At 40.0% G+C, this 17,968-nt stretch overlaps 2 protein-coding genes across 2 annotated transcripts; one reads left to right on the forward strand and one right to left on the reverse strand.

Annotated features, from left to right (window-relative positions):
- The first annotated feature begins 3,655 nt into the window (after positions 1-3,655).
- LOC122651179 lies at positions 3,656-7,602 on the forward strand. The gene is made up of 7 exons (XM_043844494.1): positions 3,656-3,867; positions 3,950-4,194; positions 4,391-4,953; positions 5,092-5,233; positions 5,930-6,328; positions 6,467-6,642; positions 6,964-7,602. The coding sequence occupies exons 1-7, from the start codon at positions 3,656-3,658 to the stop codon at positions 7,600-7,602; spliced, it is 2,376 nt and encodes a 791-aa protein (XP_043700429.1).
- A 4,996-nt stretch (positions 7,603-12,598) lies between these two features.
- LOC122653286 (protein FAR1-RELATED SEQUENCE 5-like) lies at positions 12,599-16,297 on the reverse strand. Its single transcript, XM_043847262.1, has 4 exons — positions 16,096-16,297; positions 15,745-15,941; positions 13,366-15,620; positions 12,599-13,259 (listed from the first exon to the last, which is right to left on the reverse strand). The coding sequence occupies exons 3-4, from the start codon at positions 15,613-15,615 to the stop codon at positions 13,173-13,175; spliced, it is 2,337 nt and encodes a 778-aa protein (XP_043703197.1). The 5' UTR covers positions 15,616-15,620; positions 15,745-15,941; positions 16,096-16,297; the 3' UTR covers positions 12,599-13,172.
- Positions 16,298-17,968: the final 1,671 nt, after the last annotated feature.

A 17,968-nucleotide genomic window follows, 5' to 3' on the forward strand; every position in this document is an offset into this window, starting at 1 on the left:
CCTCAACTAGAGGTGTCAACTTGCAACTTCAACATATGCTTTGTATCTCCTTTATCTGAATGGTGGCCCAAATAAAGAGAGTTAAGTCCACCATGTTGAACACATGGCTAATGGCCATATCATCAGGAGGCTCAAGAACATAGGCATTCAGCCCTATACGCTTAAAAACTTTGTAAGGACCCTCTGCCTATGATGATGCAGTTGCTCTAGCTTGGTTGAACAAACATGAACCACTTTGGAAGCTTAAACCAAGGTTTGGTCCTAAACCAGTTTTCTGGTCTGGCAAGGGCTGGTAGTTTACTTAGGACGCAATCTTTTAATTTATTTTATTTCATTTGAAAGAGTAGATTACGTAGGGAATTCTTTGGTAGTTTCCTTTACTTAGTTATAACTTAATTTGCTAGTTTCTTCTTTCAGTTGGTTTCCATTTTTGTTAGGTTTCTATTTTGATTTAATGGAGTTTTCCTATATACTCAATGTAATTCGGTAGAAGAGGCAGACTTGAATATTGAATGAGAATGAGATTGAATTGAGTTTCTCGCAGTGGTGAGTGTTTCCGTGCTGTGCTTTGCTAGTTGAGTTGATCGATCACTGCTACCCCTCTCTACACCCTTCTCTACTTCCGCTTTTTCTTCTCCTCTCTCCTTCCTTCCATGCAATCTCTCTCTTTTCTATCTTCTAACTTCTCTTTTTCTCCCCGAGTTTCTTATCCCTGTATCACGGTTCACTGGTTTAGCGGTACTGCCTGAACCTTGCAAGCCGACTGAACTTCCCTCTGTTCATTCTCAGAATTGGGGTTTATACTCACCTACCAGAGGCAACCTCAACCCCAGGAGCTCACATCCTAAAGTCCTTGCTGAAGAGGGAATTGAATCTGGTTCCTGCACTGGAATCATCTACACTGTCGACCCCTAGTTTCAGATCTCACCAATCAATTGCAATCAGAATTTTGAGACTATTTCTTGCTGGGTTCGGCAGACCTTGGCACTGCGATTTTGTTCCAGAAATTTCAAGGAGGATCATCGTCATATGAGGAAGTCATCTCTGTTGGAGTGACTCCAGTTCACCGCCTCTCTTTTCTATTGAGTTATTGCAAGGTTGAAGAAGACATAAGTCTTTGAAAATTGCACATAAGGACAACTAATGTTAATTTACATAAAACCCCCCATGTTCTCTGATGCTATTCTGTTTATCCCCCACTCTAAGTGTTTCAATTCCAAGAATAACCCTCCCATTAACATGTTATACACTTATACTTTATTCACTTGTTTCCCACTTTATAGTTGATTATAATAAATTACAACCCACCCTATGTAAACATTAATTTATTTACTGTTTTGCCATTTAATTTCGGACTTGAGTGTTTCCTTGTTTGGGTGGGCCCACAAGTGATCCAATAAGGGTTAACCCGACCCGAATTGCACCATAGGATGAAGCTTAGTGTTTGCACCTGGAGGGACCTCTCTGACGCTAAGTGCACCATCATCATATCACCATGTTTAAAATCCACATAACATCAAAGGTCAGTTGTGGTTTTGTAGGCATCATTGCTAACAAATATCTGTTGCCTCACCTCTGCATTAACCACAGTCATGTGGCGTAAGAATTCATCTGCCTCTACGCTGGTGCGTACATGCGACAGCAGAGGAACAAAGTCAACCAGATGCTTGGGTTGCATTCCAAGCACAATCTCGAATGGGGTGCGACCGGTTGTCATGTTCACTGAGTTATTGTAGGCAAACCATGTGATGTCTAAGATGAATGGCCAACTCTTCTCATAATCAGGAACCAAAAAACATAGTAAATTGCCTAAATTGCGGTTGTCGACCTCTGTCTGCCCTTCGGTCTGTGGATGATGGGACTATAGAAAACTGTAGCTTGGTCTGGGTAGCTCATAAAATAATCATTTTGTCGAATCTCCCTCTCATCAATTTTCACCACCTCATTATCCATCCTAGTTTAACTAAAGTTGCACACCATATACTCCATTTCCATTCTGCTTATCTTAAAACCTTTTGATTCCAAGGTTGAACTCCATAACTCCAACTTGGGGTTAATCCGTGCTTTTGTCTCATCCACCAAAACAATATCAGCAAAAAGCACACGCCAAGGAACCTAACCTTGAATGTCTCTAGTTAAAACAACTATAATAAGCAAACAAATAAGGGTTTAAAGCTGATCCTTGACGTAACCCAATTGTAATTGGGAATTCACAACCTTGACCCCCTTCCACATTTCTTACACTAGTCACCACACCATTATACATATCTTTAACTAAGTCCACATATTTACTTGAAACACTTTTCTTCTCTAGTACTTGCCGGATTAACTCTCTAAGGACTCTGTCATAAGCTTTTCTAGGTTAATAAAGACCATATGGAGATCTGTCTTGTAATCTCTAAATCTTTCCATGAGTCTCTTGAGCCATAAATAGATTCTGTCGTGGATCTTCCTGCAATAAAACCAAATTGGTTTTCTGTAATAGTAGTTCCTTGTCTCAGGCGAGTTTCAATTACTCTCTCAGGCCAATTTATACCTTTTTAGATACTCTACATCCTTAGTCCTTTGCCATGTCTTAAAACTAGCTTTTTTGGTCTTAATGGTTGCTTGAACCTCATCATCCCACCACCAAGTCCCTAGAGGAATGACGTTTTCCTTTTGATTCGCTTGGGACATCTTTAGCAACCTTCTTAATACAAGCAGTAATTGCATTCCACATTGCATTAATGTCTCTGTTGAAGTGTTGATATTAGGGGCAGTTTAGTCTTTTTCTCTTGTTTTCTGTCAGTACTCAAGTCTTATGTATTGTCGGTTAGTAGTAGGGGCATTATTTTCCTTACCATTTTGTTTTTATTATAAATATAATAGGGACAGACCTGCGGCAGGATATTCTGTTCTAGCCGCAGGTTCTCTCCCATCACTTGAGGCTTGCGTGCATCTTCTCTCTTCTCCTTTTCTGTTTCTTCTTCTTTCTTTGATTCCTCTAATCTGGTTATAATATTCAGATGTTCTAACATGGTATCAGAGCAATTATAATCAGATTAGAGGAGCCTCCCATGATTTTCTGCTGATCTCTCCTTCTTGATTTTCCCTTGTGGTGTGCACCCACCTACTGCTGCTTTCACAATGAGTTAAAACCACTCCTCTCAATATTAATGGAGTGTTTTATCCCTACCTACACTGATGGTGCTTACTTATTTGAAAATTCAATCATCTACAGCCAAGGACTGCCAATGTCGATCTCTTGCAAAACCCTGACAAAATCAACTTTCTTTGGATGGATGTTTTTGGAGCTGTGCTGATTCAAGGTTGTGATGCTATGGTTTCTAGTTGGTGATTGCAATTGATTGCATATCAATTTTCATCCCTATGCTGCATATTTGAAGTTGGTGGTATTTGATATCGATCTCGCCTTGGCTGGTCTCTTCGATTTTACCTTATATTCTACTAGTTGTTTCTTCTTGCTGATGGAGATTCAACCTCTTCTACCTACTGGAATCAGTTGCTGCTCTTTTTTTTAACCTCTACAAACTGGAGTTAGTTGTGTTAGCTGCTCCTTGAGTCATCTACTACTACTGCCTTATAGGTGTTTGAAAATTTTCCTGAACCAGTTGCTGCTGCCCTCACTGTTGTTTTGAAGATCCATCTCTTCTAAATGGCTGATACAAAAAATTCTACAGACAATGTCAACATTCAGATTACATCTATCAAACTCAAGGGGAGCTCTAACTATCTACTATGGGCCCAAGCTGACCGTGTCTACATTATGGTTAAGGACAAACTAAGCTGCATTATTTCTGACCCTCCGGCTCCAGATTCTAAGGATTACAGCACCTGGATGAAGGAGAATGCAATTATTCTGATTTGGTTGTGGAATAGCATGGAACCCAACATTACGGCTAATGTCATGTTTCACACGACTGCTAAGAGAGTGTGGGATGACTTGAAGGAGACATAACAGTATAACCCGTATTTATGAGCTTTATGAGAAGCTATTCCAGTTCCAACAGTACGATAAATCTCTTCAGGAGTACTACAGTGCTTTTAAGGGGATCGTTGAAGAATTGAACGTGTTTCAGCCCCTTACCACTGATATTGAAAAATTGAAGGCCCAACGGGATGAATTCTTTGTCTCAAAATTTTTGGCTGGATTATATCCTAATCTGAAGGTTGTAAAGGGTCACTTACTTGCTGGTGATTCGGTTCCTACTTTTAACGATACTTATTCTAGGCTGCAGCATATTGTCTCTCCTAGTTCCAAACCATATCACGGCGTGTAGGCGACCCAAGGCACTAGAGAGGGTCAAAAATCAAGGTGACACCAATTAGGCAGCCAAGGCGTCCAAGGCGCCCACCTAGGCGACACCTTGACAACTATGTTCCAAACCAGACACCAACCCCAAGGAAAACTCAGCATTCACTACTAGTAGAGGCTGTGGTTTAAGGGGAGGACGTGGTACTGGAGGCCGTGGATCTGGTGGGCAGCATATTGACAAAGCTGCCCGGCAATGTTCTTATTGTGAGAAATCCAATCACATTGTTGATACATGCTTGTCCAAGCAAGGGAAACCAGAATGGACTCAACACTTGGCCAATCATGCAGCTCCTGAAGAAAGTACAAACATGGTTGCATCTAGTGATACTAAATCAGGTTCAGCCATGGCAGAATCCTCCACCGCTCTTCGTGATGAGGTTCATCAGCTGATGCGCTGCATAAAGAGTCTTGAGTCATCCACTTCCACCATTGAGGCATCTACTTCCACTGCCACATTGGCCCATGCAGGTACACATGCCTTTCTTTCCACCACTTCCACTCCCTGGATCATTGATTCGGGGGCGTCCGCTCACATTACTGATAAGTCATCTATTTTTAGTTCCATTTCATCTAATTCTCATACTCCACCTGTTATCCTTGCCAATGGTTCTTATACACCTGTTACTGGGCATGGTACTGTTTGCCTTAACTCTAACCTTTCTCTTTCTTCCGTATTACATGTACCTCAATTTCCCTTTAGCCTTCTTTCAGTTAATCAACTCACTAAAAATCTGAATTGCTCAGTAACTTTTTTTCCTTCTCACTGTCTTTTTCAGGATCTTCACAAGAGGAAGACGACTGGTGGAGGGCATGAGAAAGATGGCCTATATTACCTTTACGATGCTGTCCCATGTGCTTCTGCAGCTGCAAGCCTGCAACTACTATTGGTAGAGAGTCGCCATTCCAATGGCATTGTCGGTTAGGACATTTGTCCTTGTCTAGGTTAAAATTTTTGTTTCCACAATTTAAGTCTTTAGATAAGTTAGAGTATGAGGGTTGCGAGTTGGGTAAACATCATCGTGCATCTTATCCAGCTTGCACTGTGCCCCGTAGTTCTTCTTTATTTTCTTTGGTGCATTCAGATGTATGGGGTCCTTGTCGTGCAAGTAATAGACATGGTTTTCGGTGTTTTGTCACATTTGTAGACAACCATTCCACACTTACATGGTTATATCTTTTAAAGGATCGTTATGAATTTTTACATGTATTTCGCAATTTTTGCAATGAAATAAAGACTCAATTTAAAGCCTCTATTCAAGTGTTTCGTTCTGATAATGCCTTAATTTGTTCAAAATGAAATTTCCTCCTTTTGTGTTGATAATGGCATGATTCACCAAACTAGTTGTTCCTATACCCGTCAACAAAACGGGGTAGCAGAACAGAAAAATAAACATTTACTCAAGGTTGCCTATGCTATGATGCTTCATATGCAAGTGCCAAAACATTTTTGATGTGATGCAATTCTTACTGCTTATTTCTTAATTAACCTAATGTGTTCTTCTGTGCTTGCCGATAAGTCTCCCTTATCTGTTTTATTTCCGGACTTACCGATTTTTAACTTACCACCTTGGGTTTTTGGTTGTGCTTGTTTTGTTCATAATCTCCATCAACCAGGTGATAAGTTAGATCCTAGATCAACTAAGTGTGTTTTTCTGGGTAACTCCCGTACTCAGAAGGGGTACCGGTGTTATGACCCAATTACTCGGAGACAGTTTGTTAGTGTTGATGTCACCTTCTTTGAAGGTACCTCTTACTTCTCTGATCAGCCCACCTTGTCAGATGATCCTCTAACTGTGTCTGACCCTCCTCCCATCCCTGTGGTTGTTCCTCTATCTAACCCCCCACTACAGGTGTATCGACGTAAGGGGCATATTGGGCAGCACAGTACAAATACTACTGGTCCATCTCAATCTCTTCTTGTACCATCCTTAACCTCTGGTGCGGATCCTCCCTTACTTGCTCTTCCTGACTTACCAACTGAACCAAATGACTTGTTAATTGCTGTTCGTAAAGGTAAGAGGACATGTACCCAAAAATCCTTAGTAGCTTATCTCATTGATAAGTTTGTGTCTCTCTCACATCTCCCATCCTGTTATCATAGTTTTGCTCACTCTTTGTCCACTTAAACCATTCCTCACACCCACACTGAAGCCCTTTCTATCCCTGCTTGGAAGAAAGCCATGGATGTGGAAATGGATGCCTTATTGACTCGCCATACTTGGGAGTTGGTGGAGTTACCTCTTGGTAAAGACCTGGTGAAATGTAGGTGGGTGTATACTATCAAGTATCACTCTGATGGTTCTGTTGAGCGGCTTAAGGCTCGCCCAGTAGCTAAAGGATACACCTAGACTTATGGTGTAGACTATTTTGCGACTTTCTCTCCTGTAGCACGGTTGAATTCAGTTCGCCTTCTTATTTCTATGGCTGTAAATTTTGATTGGCATTTAGTTCAACTAGACATTAAAAATGCCTTCCTTTATGGTGTCTTACTCGAAGAGGTTTATATGGAGCAACCTCCAGGGAATGTTGCTCAGGGGGAGAATGGTGGACGTGTGTAGGCTGCACAAGGCTATTTATGGGCTGAAACAATCTCCTCGGGCCTGGTTTGAGAAATTCAGTGCTATTGTGACTGTTATGGTTTTTCTCAGTGCTTTTCTAACCATTCAGTGTTTGTTTGTTGCAAAGGAGAGAAATTGGTTGTTCTTGTTGTCTATGTAGATGACATCATTGTCTCAGGAAATGATGAGGGTGGCATTAAGGAGGTAAAAGATTACTTACAGCAGCATTTTCAGACCAAAGACTTGGGCCAGCTTCATTACTTTCTTGGGATTGAGGTTATTAGAAGTAAAAAAGGGATCAGCTTGTCTCAAAGAAAGTATGTTTTAGATCTCTTGACTGATTCTGGTATGCTTGCTGCCAAACCACTGGATATTCCTATGGATCCTGATAAAAAGTTTGGGAATGATGATGGGCAACCCCTTAAGGAGGTTCACTCCTATAGAAGCTTGATTGGGAAGTTAATATACTTGAGTGTCACTAGGCCGGACATATCATTTGTTGTTAGGGTTCTCAGTCAGTTCATGCAATCTCCTTGTAAGTCTCATTGGGATGCAGCTATTCGGGTTCTTCGATATTTGAAGGGTGCTCCTGGGAAGGGGCTTATTTATCGTCCCAAAAGACATATGGAGTTAGTTGCGTACTCTAATGCAGATTGGGCAGGTTCAGCTAGTGATCGTCGGTCTACCACAGGGTATTGTACTTTTGTTGGCGGGAACCTGGTTATGTAGCGAAGCAAGAAACAGACCACGGTTGCCCGGTCTAGTGCTGAAGCTGAGTATAGAGCTATGGCACATACTACAGCTGAGCTGATGTAGATTTGGTCATTACTTCTTGAGATGGGTTTTCCGGTACCAACTCCTATGAAGATGTATTGTGACAACCAAGCAGCCATCTATATTGCTAGTAATCCGGTCTTCCATGAGAGGACCAAACATATTGAAGTGGATTGTCACTTCGTTCGGCGTGTTGTGTTGAAGAAGCTGGTTAAGGCACCATTTGTTTCTTCGTCGAATCAGCTAGCTGATGTGTTTACCAAGTCTCTTTTTGCCCCTAGTTTCCATTCTTGTTGTAACAAGCTGAGCATGGGTGATGTATATGCTCCAGCTTGAAGGGGAATGTTGAAGTGTTGATATTAGGGGCAGTTTAGTCTTTTTCCCTTGATTTCTGTCAGTACTTGCGTCTTATGTACTGTTGGTTAGTAGTAGGGGCATTATTGTCCTTACCTTTATTTTGTTTTGATTATAAATATAATAGGGACAGACTTGCGGCAGGATATTCTATTCTAGCCACAGGTTCTCTCCCATCACTTGAGGCTTGCATGCATCCTCTCTCTTCTCCTTTTCTGTTTCTTCTTCTTCTTTCTTTGATTCCTCTAATCTGGTTATAATATTCTGATGTTCTAACAGTCTCCATCAAAGTTCCACCTTCCTTGTTTGACCAATTTATCAGTAAATGATTTCAAGATATCTCCTTTTAAGCTCCGTCAACTTATTCTAGGGCAAATAAGCTCACCTTTCTTACGATTCATTATAATGAGACACATATCCACCATGACCACTAATCTATGCTGCATGGTTAGGGGATGGTTAGGCTCTCCCCTAGTACAACCTTACAATCCTTACATAACAACCTAGTGGACCTTCTAGATAGAAAGAAATCTATTTGGCTACTATGATGCCTACTTTTGAAGGTAACTAAATGCTCCTCTCTCTCTTTTCAAAGTATGTGTTTACACTGGACAAATCATAAGCCACATCAAAATCTAAAACTGAAGTCCCCACCCCACTCCTCTCTCCAAAACCATATCCTCCATGTGCACCTTTATAGCCTCTACGATCTCTCCGAACATGTCCATTCAGATCACCCTCGATAATAATCTTTTTTTTCTTGACTAAAACCTTGCACTAATCCATCCATGTGTTCCCAAAATTGTAACATACTACTTTCGTCCAATCCTACTTGGGGTGCGTACGCTAATTACAGTGACAAGCGTTTTCTGCGACACAAGCTTGATTGATATAATCCTATCACCAAATCTTTTAACACCCACCATGCATCCTCATCTTCCACATCCTCATCAACGGTTTCTATAACATCACCATCTTCTAAGGGAAACAGTATGGTCGCCTCTCCCTCATCATCATCGTCTATGCCACCAATCACTACATAGAGCTTCTGTCTCAGGGGACAGAACTTTGCCATGTGTCTGTACTCCTGACAATGAAAGCACTAGGTCCATGGGAGGCTTGCCTTTGTAATCAGCACGTGCAGGTATAGTAGCAAGGGCTGGTCGACCAGTTTCTTCTACTCTCCCCGGCTTGAGAACCAAATTGTCTTGTCAATGCTTTCAACAGCTCCTTTGTTCATAGGGCCTTCTGGAAACAGTCCTGCAAGTCAAAAATGTCAACAACACCAATTATGTCATGAATGTCCGGCCTCAATCCCAATTTTAAATGGGAGGTCAGCTGATCATCATCATCCTCGACGTCTGTGCGTGACACTAATGCATCGAACTGGTCCATGTACTAAGCTACAGACATTGTACCTTGCCGAAGGGAATTCAATCTATCATGTAGTTGTGACTTGAATGTCTTTGGCAAGTATTTGTCTCTTAGCCCTTCTTTCATCTCTCCTCATGTAGCAAAGGATGCGTCAACCCTCAGTAGTCTCCTCTCATGGTTCCTTCACCATTCACGAGCTAGACCGATCAACTTAGCTCAAGCTAGTTATAACTTTTGTGGCCAAAGTAATCGTCCAAACAACATAACCAATCATAAAATACCTGAGGGTCATGGTGTCCATTGTATTCCTTCAACTCCATCTTAACCTATGGTAGTCATCCGTCACACGACAGTTAGAGTACCTGCCTCAAATTAAGCATACATATGATCCTCAAAAGATGGGTTGTGGCTGTGGTTGTGGTGGTTGAACAACTATCATCTGTGGTCCTCTGAAGTTCCTGGTAAAATTATTGGTTGTAAAGTAATTAGGTGCGTCTTCATGAGGCCTAGGACTGCCAAAAAAGGGCTCCACACGTTGAATAAGTTGTGTAAGTGCCTCAATAATGTGCTTCAATTTATCAACAGTGTTAGGTGGTTGGGAGGGTTGTGGGTCACTGTTGAGCATGGCTCTGATACTAATTGATGAGGATTGCTGGGTTGAGAAAACAACACAAGAAAACCTAATAGAAAAAACCAGAATCACAGTAAACAATACTGAAAATATTGGCAGAAAGCCAGAAACACAGTGAAACAATACTGAAACAATTCATTCAGGTGATGGGGCTGAAACTTGGGTCGAATGGAGGTCCTAATGGGTAGGCTAGGTGCTTAAAACATCAAGGCGGAAAAAGGGCGTACCCAGTGCACGAGGCTCCCGCCATTGCGGGATCTAGGGAGGGTCATAATGTGCACAGCCTTACCCCCATTTCGCGGAGAGGCTGTTTCCTGAGCTTAAAACAGCAAGGCAAACAGTAACAAAAGAAAGACCAGGATAAACAGTACCTGTGCAGGAGAAATCAAGAAGAAGAAGGGGAGAGAAACAATGTCATATTGGAGAGAAGAAGTTAACCATAACGTGAGCAACATTGCTTATTTATAAAAGACCAAAGAAAGAAATTAAATAAGTATCCTTACTTAATATTTAAGCAAATAACATAAGAACCTTAACCTTACGGCAAACAGTAAAGACAATAGACAGCAACTTAACCCCACAGTAGATAACAAGGATAATAGACAGTATGTATGAAAGAGCAATTTCAACACAAACCAACAGTTGGATTAGAAGAAACAAGCAAGAACAGAAAATAGAAACTAAGAAGAAAACAGAACTAGTGATGCAGATACATCACCAAAAGAGGCTTATTCTGGTGGGAATAAGTCTAGGGTTAGGTTATATACATGTTGGGCCTTTGATCCCATGAGTTTTCAATGCAATAGGTCACTTTTATGGACCTAAAGTAGGGGGTACATACGTTATAGACTAAGTATAGAGCTAATCCTGTATGCAACCAGCCTTAGGAATCACCCCCTTGGGTCTGTAACTGAATCACCACAGCAGCAAAAACTCACAAGGGAGCATAATGTTGTTCATCCCAAATCGTGGGCAGCATGCCCCTCCTCTTTTATTTATAATAGAAATCAACCCAATACAAAAATAGTAACCTCTTATGCGTGAGGAAGGGTTACTAGGCTACCAAAACTCATTAGGATCTACTAAAATGAGATCCAAAGCTATTACATAGAAATAGAATGTAAATAAAATAGAAACTACTACTTAACTAATAACTTAGCTACTAAGTAGTTCATTACAAAACTAGAAACTTAAGATGCTAGCACTCCAGAGAGAATAATCTTCATTCCACACATGGAATCTTCACTGGGGCCCACACAAGAAATAACCAAGCCATACGCAAGCATATTCTGGCCACACACAGGCCTGGCCTAAGGCTGGCCCAATCAAGGACCAGAACCAGAACCGTAGCTTGCTTTATGAGCCAGGTTCTGGTTGACCTTAATACTAGTATGCTCCCTTAGTCTTCCTACGTGAATACACCTTCAGCCCTGCATCTAGAAATTTGTTTTATTGATTCATTGTCAAATAGTTACTATCGTAGTAATAGATCCTTGATCTTTAATTCTTTCTTTCCAGCAACTTTATTTATTCTGCTTAAGTCAACACCTGTCTGCTGAAGTTCTGTAATTTCATTAGATTAGTATCTTTTATCAATATGCATTCATGTCTTTTCTGAACCCTTAAACCCCATCTTGTCCTTTCCCTTCCCTGGGTAGGGGGCTTTGAATGTTTCAGATTATGTTTGTTCACTTAATAAAGCTTGTAACAACTCAATTCTGGTTGAGGTAAGGCAGGCTAAGCCCTTAACATCTAAGAATCTGATTAAATCTTTAAGCCAGGGATATTCTCTACTTCTCTTGGTTTGATCTTGGTTAGTTGGTTCTGTTTTAGCCAGTTACAAATTTCCACTTTTTTTTACTTCTACCTCATTGCTTTTGCTCTGTAAATTTGTTGGAGTTCATTTAAGCTCTAGTATTGGGTTGACACATGTCATTAAATATTGGAGTCAATTTGTGCATCCTAAGTTCTTGTGCAGGTCAACAAAAGTCATTAAACCTTACAAGGATTAATATCTAATAATATTGTTTGATATTTTGTTTCTTGATTTTTCCCTTTACTTTAATAATGTTGGGGGTGAATGAAAGAAACGATGGTGCTGTTCTTTTAACTGTCGTGGGTTCATGATTACAAATAGGATTCCCTCTATTCCATTTTCTTAAAAGGATTTTAGGCTTTTCAAATACAGGCTATTCTTTGTATCAAAGCAAAACCAGCCAAACTTTGATTTCTTTTCCATTTAATGTTCATAAAGACCGCTTAAAAGGTAAATACAAGTATAAAACTAGTCAACTACACAATTAGACCACCTCATTTATTTATGGGCACGGATTTCCCACACCGCTGCTGTGGATGAAATCTCCCACATCAATAGTGGAGCGGGAGCCAGCTTCGTCAACAGGGAGGGCCATATGGTGTGGGAGGAGAGAGTGTCAGTGAGAGGCTCACATAATCAGATGTGAGAGGGCACAGCTGCACGGGAAAGAATCCCCACATCGCCGATGAGGGGATTTTATTCCCTTTATTTATTCAATCAATGCATTGTCTAACAAAATTTAGCAAAATCAATTCAATCAACAGCAGAAGAAAAATCTTTCGAAGTGAACAATCATAATTTTATATGACTGAAAGCTATCCACTGCAGTAAATTTAAGAGCGATAACCAATTCCAAAGAAGATACCATCCGCTTTAATACCAAACATGACTAAGTTTCATACTTCCAATCAAACTGTGAGTATGAAGGCAATCCAGACAAACTTTATACTACCTTCATACTTCAGTTTATGCCCTGTAAAGTCTTAAACCATTTCATTGGACAATTGTTTTTGGCTAGACCCTGGTGAGTAATCTTCAAGTTTACCTCCTTTTATCTCTCATTAATGACATTAATACAATTGCATGTGCAATGCAACTAAAACAGGATGGCCAAGTCCAGAATCTTAAAGGATGAACATTGAAACAGGATATACAACTCCAGAACCACGAGCAGCCCTCCAAAAATCTATTAATAAATCAAAACTGATAAAAGGAAATAGACAGGAGGGGTCCTGCCTGAACTTAAAACCCATTCTTAGAGAGAATTCTCTCAAGAACCTCACCACTCATTGCATACATACCTGAATGCATGGAGTACTATTTGAAGCTTGGAAAGAACCTTCAGATGAATTATGGATTTGAATTATGTAAGAATCTTTCAACAACTTGAGGTTCTACTCCATTACCCTGTAATGCGCTTGTAGGTATCTCAGCACCCTGCGACCAAAAAAAGTAAATAAATTACCTTGAGATGTAAAGAAACAATAACAACAATGACTATGATATAGAACAAAAAAAAAAGAAATTAAAGCATGAAATTTACCACTGTATGAGAGTGAAATGCATATGGAGGATAAGGATAAAAATTTTCTAATGTCGTGGGAGGTTGCATCAAGTCAAGTTTCGTTGTCTTTGCCTGCTTCTCAATGCAATTTTTTGAACATTCCCCACTTTTATGACCCTCTCTCTTCTTAAGCCCTTTTGCTTTCATAAGTCGGATTTCTGGGTTCTCCAACTGGTTGTCTTGTTCATTTCTTACGCATATGGACGAGGAGGATACATGAACTCCAGTACTATCTTGGTCTGCACTTGATTGTCTCCTTAAAATGTCTTCAACATTTTTGCTTAGTTCACTTGAAGTGTTTGCCACAAGCAAAAATGCTTCCTCACATTCAGCTGCTCGGCATGCTAGCTTCACCAAATTGTGGCACAAGGTCCTATATCGAGCTGCAACTTTCAAGTCACCTTCTGCTTGAACATCAGAAGAAGTGATGTCATGCACAGTCCCATCCCTAGCATCTCTTGTCCAACGTTTTAGGATGTAATGATGTGGAATCAACTTAATATCCATCACATCTAGTACTTTTAAAGCATGGCTGCAGAGAATTCCATATGTTTCAAATTTCCTACAATTGCATGAAACAGTCTGCTCTACATGGTTTCCTATAACTTTACGCACCTCATTTTGACCATAAATTGCAACCAAGTACTCACGTGTGGACCCACCCTCACTGCGCTCTAAAATGAAAGCTCCTTGGTACTCTTCATACTCCTTTTGAAACTCCTCAAATATAAAGGGGGTGTAAATATCTCCTGCTTGTATCAGCATAGGTGCTTTCATCTTTAATTTTGGCAATTTTTGCCTTGACTCATACTCAGATTCCAACTCCTTGTACCGCTTTAAACTAACTTTCTTTTCAAAGTGTTTAAAGAACTCTATCAAATCGCCGTCAGATTTCAAGAAATTCCTTAGATCTGAATTAAAACTTTCACAAAGCTGTGTATTCCTCATTCCCACGGTATAAATCCGCTTCATATATGGGGAGGACCAATTCTCCTTGATCTTTGATAGATCATTCAACCAAGGATGCTCTCGAAGATCATACTTATCAAGTAATACATCCCAAGCACTATGGAACTCCTCTTCCTCTTCGAATTGATAAAGACATGCATTGAAGTCGGCCCAAAACTCATGTTTAGAATCAAAACGAAGACCTAAATTCTTTTTTGCGTTTTGGTTCATATGCCAAGTACAAATCCCATGGTATGATTCTGGCATCACCAATGAGATAGCCTTTGCCATTTTTGGATCTTGATCAGTGAAGATGGTCTTAGGCTTCTTCCCTGACATCGCATCAAAGAAAGTCTCAAACAGCCACTGGAAGGAGTCAGCGGTTTCATCATATAACAGTGCAGCCCCAAAAACAACGGTCTCCTTGTGGTGATTAAACCCGAAGAAAACTCCTAATGGCCGAAACTCTTTGTTAGCTCCATACATCATGTTGAAACCCACAACATCGCCCAAGAATCCATAATCAATAATCATTTTCGAATCAGCCCAGAAAATATTTGCTATTTGCTCAACAACGTCCAATTGCACCGCATAATAAAAGGAGACATCTTCTTTTGCTTTATTTTGGAAATACCTTAACAAACCACCTGCTGCTCCATATTCCAAGTCCCGCTGTCGTTTGGTTTTAAGGTAATTATTTTTACCTTGTTCCACGAAACCAAGATCTTCCCTCCCACTTGCTTGCTTACGTCTCGATCCATATGCAGATTTTATTTCAACAGATTGAGGATTAGAGATCTTCTTTTGTGATGGCATCATATGAGCACAAGCTGAAACATGAAGAGGGTGGTTATGACTAGCATCAAAGCTGGAAACCTGATATTTATTGCTCCCTTTCTTTAGTGTAATAATCAAATGTGCACCACAACCAGTTCTTGTCTCTGCTCGAGGATTCTTCGTCAGATCATCACGTTTATCTTTACCCCGAAAACCCTCTTTACAACATACAAACTTCCTTGAAGTTATTTGCCCTGTTTTCCTACTCTTATTCACGTACTCTCTTCTTATACTAAATCCGGTCATCCCAGCATAGACATTGTAGAAATCATAAGCAGCAACCTCTGAATCAAACTCTAAGCCCATCCGGGGTGTATACTCTACAAGGACACCATGGTCGCAATGTATGATTTGCTCAGATTGAGGGCTGCACTGTGTGACTTGCTCAGGTTGAGGGCTGCATTGTATGACTTGCTCAGGTTGGTTAATTGTCGACTCATCCATTCCCTTAAAACAACAAGATATAATGAATTAAACAACTTAAAGCAAGAATCACACATTCACTCAGTCAAAATGTTCAAATCCAAACCAACAAGGCCAAATGTGAAAGGGATATCAGGACATTATATACTGAGCTTGAATTAGAAATATACAAAACCCTTTTTCATATTTTCCAAAAGGGTAGGCTACATCTCAATGAACAGATGGTGGGAGCCTGTATTTCTGCAATATGAGTTGAGAGGTTTTGCAGTTTCTGACAAGAGAGAGCTTGGGGCAGCTGCGATTTCTGACAATAAGTTGGGTACTCTGCATTTCTGAGGGAAGGGAACCTGAATGTACATAACAAGGAGTAAGGGCTTTCAGTTTTTGCTGAGGGTGCCCCAATTTCTGGCAACGCTTACACACGCAGACACACACACACACACACACACACACACACAACAAAGAGAGAAAGAGAGAGAGAGAGAGAGAGAGAGAGCTTACCAGGTGGAGGAGGGCCTATTGCCCAAGGTGATTGCGGGGATAGGAGACTTAGCAGTTCACCTGAGTGGTCACCGGAAAAGCTGAGGTCGAGGTTGAGACTTGCGAGGGAACCGTACGAGTAAAGTCGAGAGGGAGGGAAGAAGGATTGAAGGAAACGGAATGATTTTGGGTTTTCAATTCTCAGCCTTGGGAGTCGGGAGGGGTTTCGTACTTTCGTACACCATAGGTGATAGGCCTCAGCAGTGTGGAATAACTTTTGGGAAAATCATCGGGTCAAAAAATTGTTTCGATTCATCAACTTTACCGGTTTACCCAACCAATATTTCGTTTAACAAAATTTTTATTCAAAATAAGGGAGGTAGTTTTTTGTTCGGGAGTGTGGGCCTACACTAGAACTTTCATATGTCTATCTCCCTCCTCCTCAAAACATGGGGGTATAGGTGTCTTTTTGAATGGGGATGAGAAAGATAGACTCATGGGAATGCTAGCATAGGCCACACTCCGAACTCTCTCCTTCAAAATAAATATGTATAATACTCAAGGAATTTAAACTCGGGAATCGGGATTGATGAAGGAACAATTTTGCTTGAAATCGGCCAAATCGATCCAAAAAACCCTAAAATAAACCTCTCAAATCTAAAACCCAGTGATCCGATCCCAAAACCCTAAAATTGGACTCTCCAAGCTTATTGAAATCAAGACAAATCACGATCTTGATAATACTTGAAGTGTCTTATTTTGTTAAAACCTAAATTTTATTCAAACTATCCTTGTCCCCCTTAGCAAGTGTGGAAGAAGATAGTGTTGAAATTTGAAACATGATTTGGGACCTCATTTTTGTCTAATTTAGACTTTGACTTAGTTGTGGAAGACATTAATTTGTATAATTTTTCAAGTAAAACCAATGGTAAAATTAAAAAATGGTTTAATGTCGTGTGTATGTGTGTGTAATCAAGGCTTGCCAAAATACCAAAGTAATATACTTAGGTTGTTCTTACAAAAAATATATATATACTTAGGTTGTGTTTATTTTTCAAGTACAGCTAATGGTTAAATTAAGAAGTGGTTTAATATCGTGTGTATGTGTGTGTACTCAAGACTTGTCAAAATACCAGAGTAATATTGGTATACTTAGGTTGTATTTAGTATGTATTATTGGAATGCATTTTAGGTTGATTTTGAATTCTCGGACAATAAAAAAATAATTTTTTTTCATCCGAGAATGAGTAATCGATCTGGAATTCTATGTTGATTTCGCATTCTCATATCATAAAAATAGTTATTTTTATCATCCAATAATGCAAAATTGACCCAAAATGCATACCAAACACAGTCTTGAGAGACTTTTTCTCAAGAGACAACATTCTGAAAGCAGTCAACTCAACATTGATCTCTCTTATTCCAAAAAGGGAGGATCCAACAGAGTTTTCTTCAGGCCAATTAGTCTATGTAACTTTGTTTACAAGATCATCACTAAAGTGAAACATTCTCGTATTTGCAGGATCTTGCCTAAGCTCATATCCCCAAGCAAGATGTTTTTGTTCGGGGGAGGTCTCTATCTCGTAAAATATCGCCTTGGCCCACTAAGTAATTTGCATTAAAAGACCAACAAAATCCTCTTGAAGCTGCAATAGTCTTTCAACCATCTCAGGATTTTATTTTATTTTTTTTAAATTGTTACTACTGTGCACAATCCTAAATTGACCAACATTTGGTTAGGTTAGCAAAATTGGTGTCTACAATAACTTAAAAAAAGGAAAAAGACGGATGAATATGTGTGGAACTGAATCATTATTGATAAGATATAAACAAATAAAATAAGTCCAAACAGATCAAGGATGTTGAGTGGCAAAAATATTTGTAAAAAAAAAAG

Source organism: Telopea speciosissima, chromosome 2, assembly GCF_018873765.1.
Source record: "Telopea speciosissima isolate NSW1024214 ecotype Mountain lineage chromosome 2, Tspe_v1, whole genome shotgun sequence".
In the NCBI taxonomy this organism is placed as follows: domain Eukaryota; kingdom Viridiplantae; phylum Streptophyta; class Magnoliopsida; order Proteales; family Proteaceae; genus Telopea; species Telopea speciosissima.

Bases quoted from the DNA above. Each gene is read 5' to 3' on its own strand.
- LOC122651179 (XM_043844494.1), top strand. From the start codon at position 3,656: ATGGCTGATACAAAAAATTCTACAGACAATGTCAACATTCAGATTACA. The intron at 4,954-5,091 runs GTTTGCCTTAAC...TGTCTTTTTCAG, and splicing joins CTGTTACTGGGCATGGTACT to GATCTTCACAAGAGGAAGAC. The intron at 5,234-5,929 runs GTTAGGACATTT...TCCATCAACCAG, and splicing joins CCATTCCAATGGCATTGTCG to GTGATAAGTTAGATCCTAGA.
- LOC122653286 (XM_043847262.1), bottom strand. From the start codon at position 15,615: ATGGATGAGTCGACAATTAACCAACCTGAGCAAGTCATACAATGCAGC. The intron at 13,260-13,365 runs GTAAATTTCATG...TTTTGGTCGCAG, and splicing joins CATTTCACTCTCATACAGTG to GGTGCTGAGATACCTACAAG.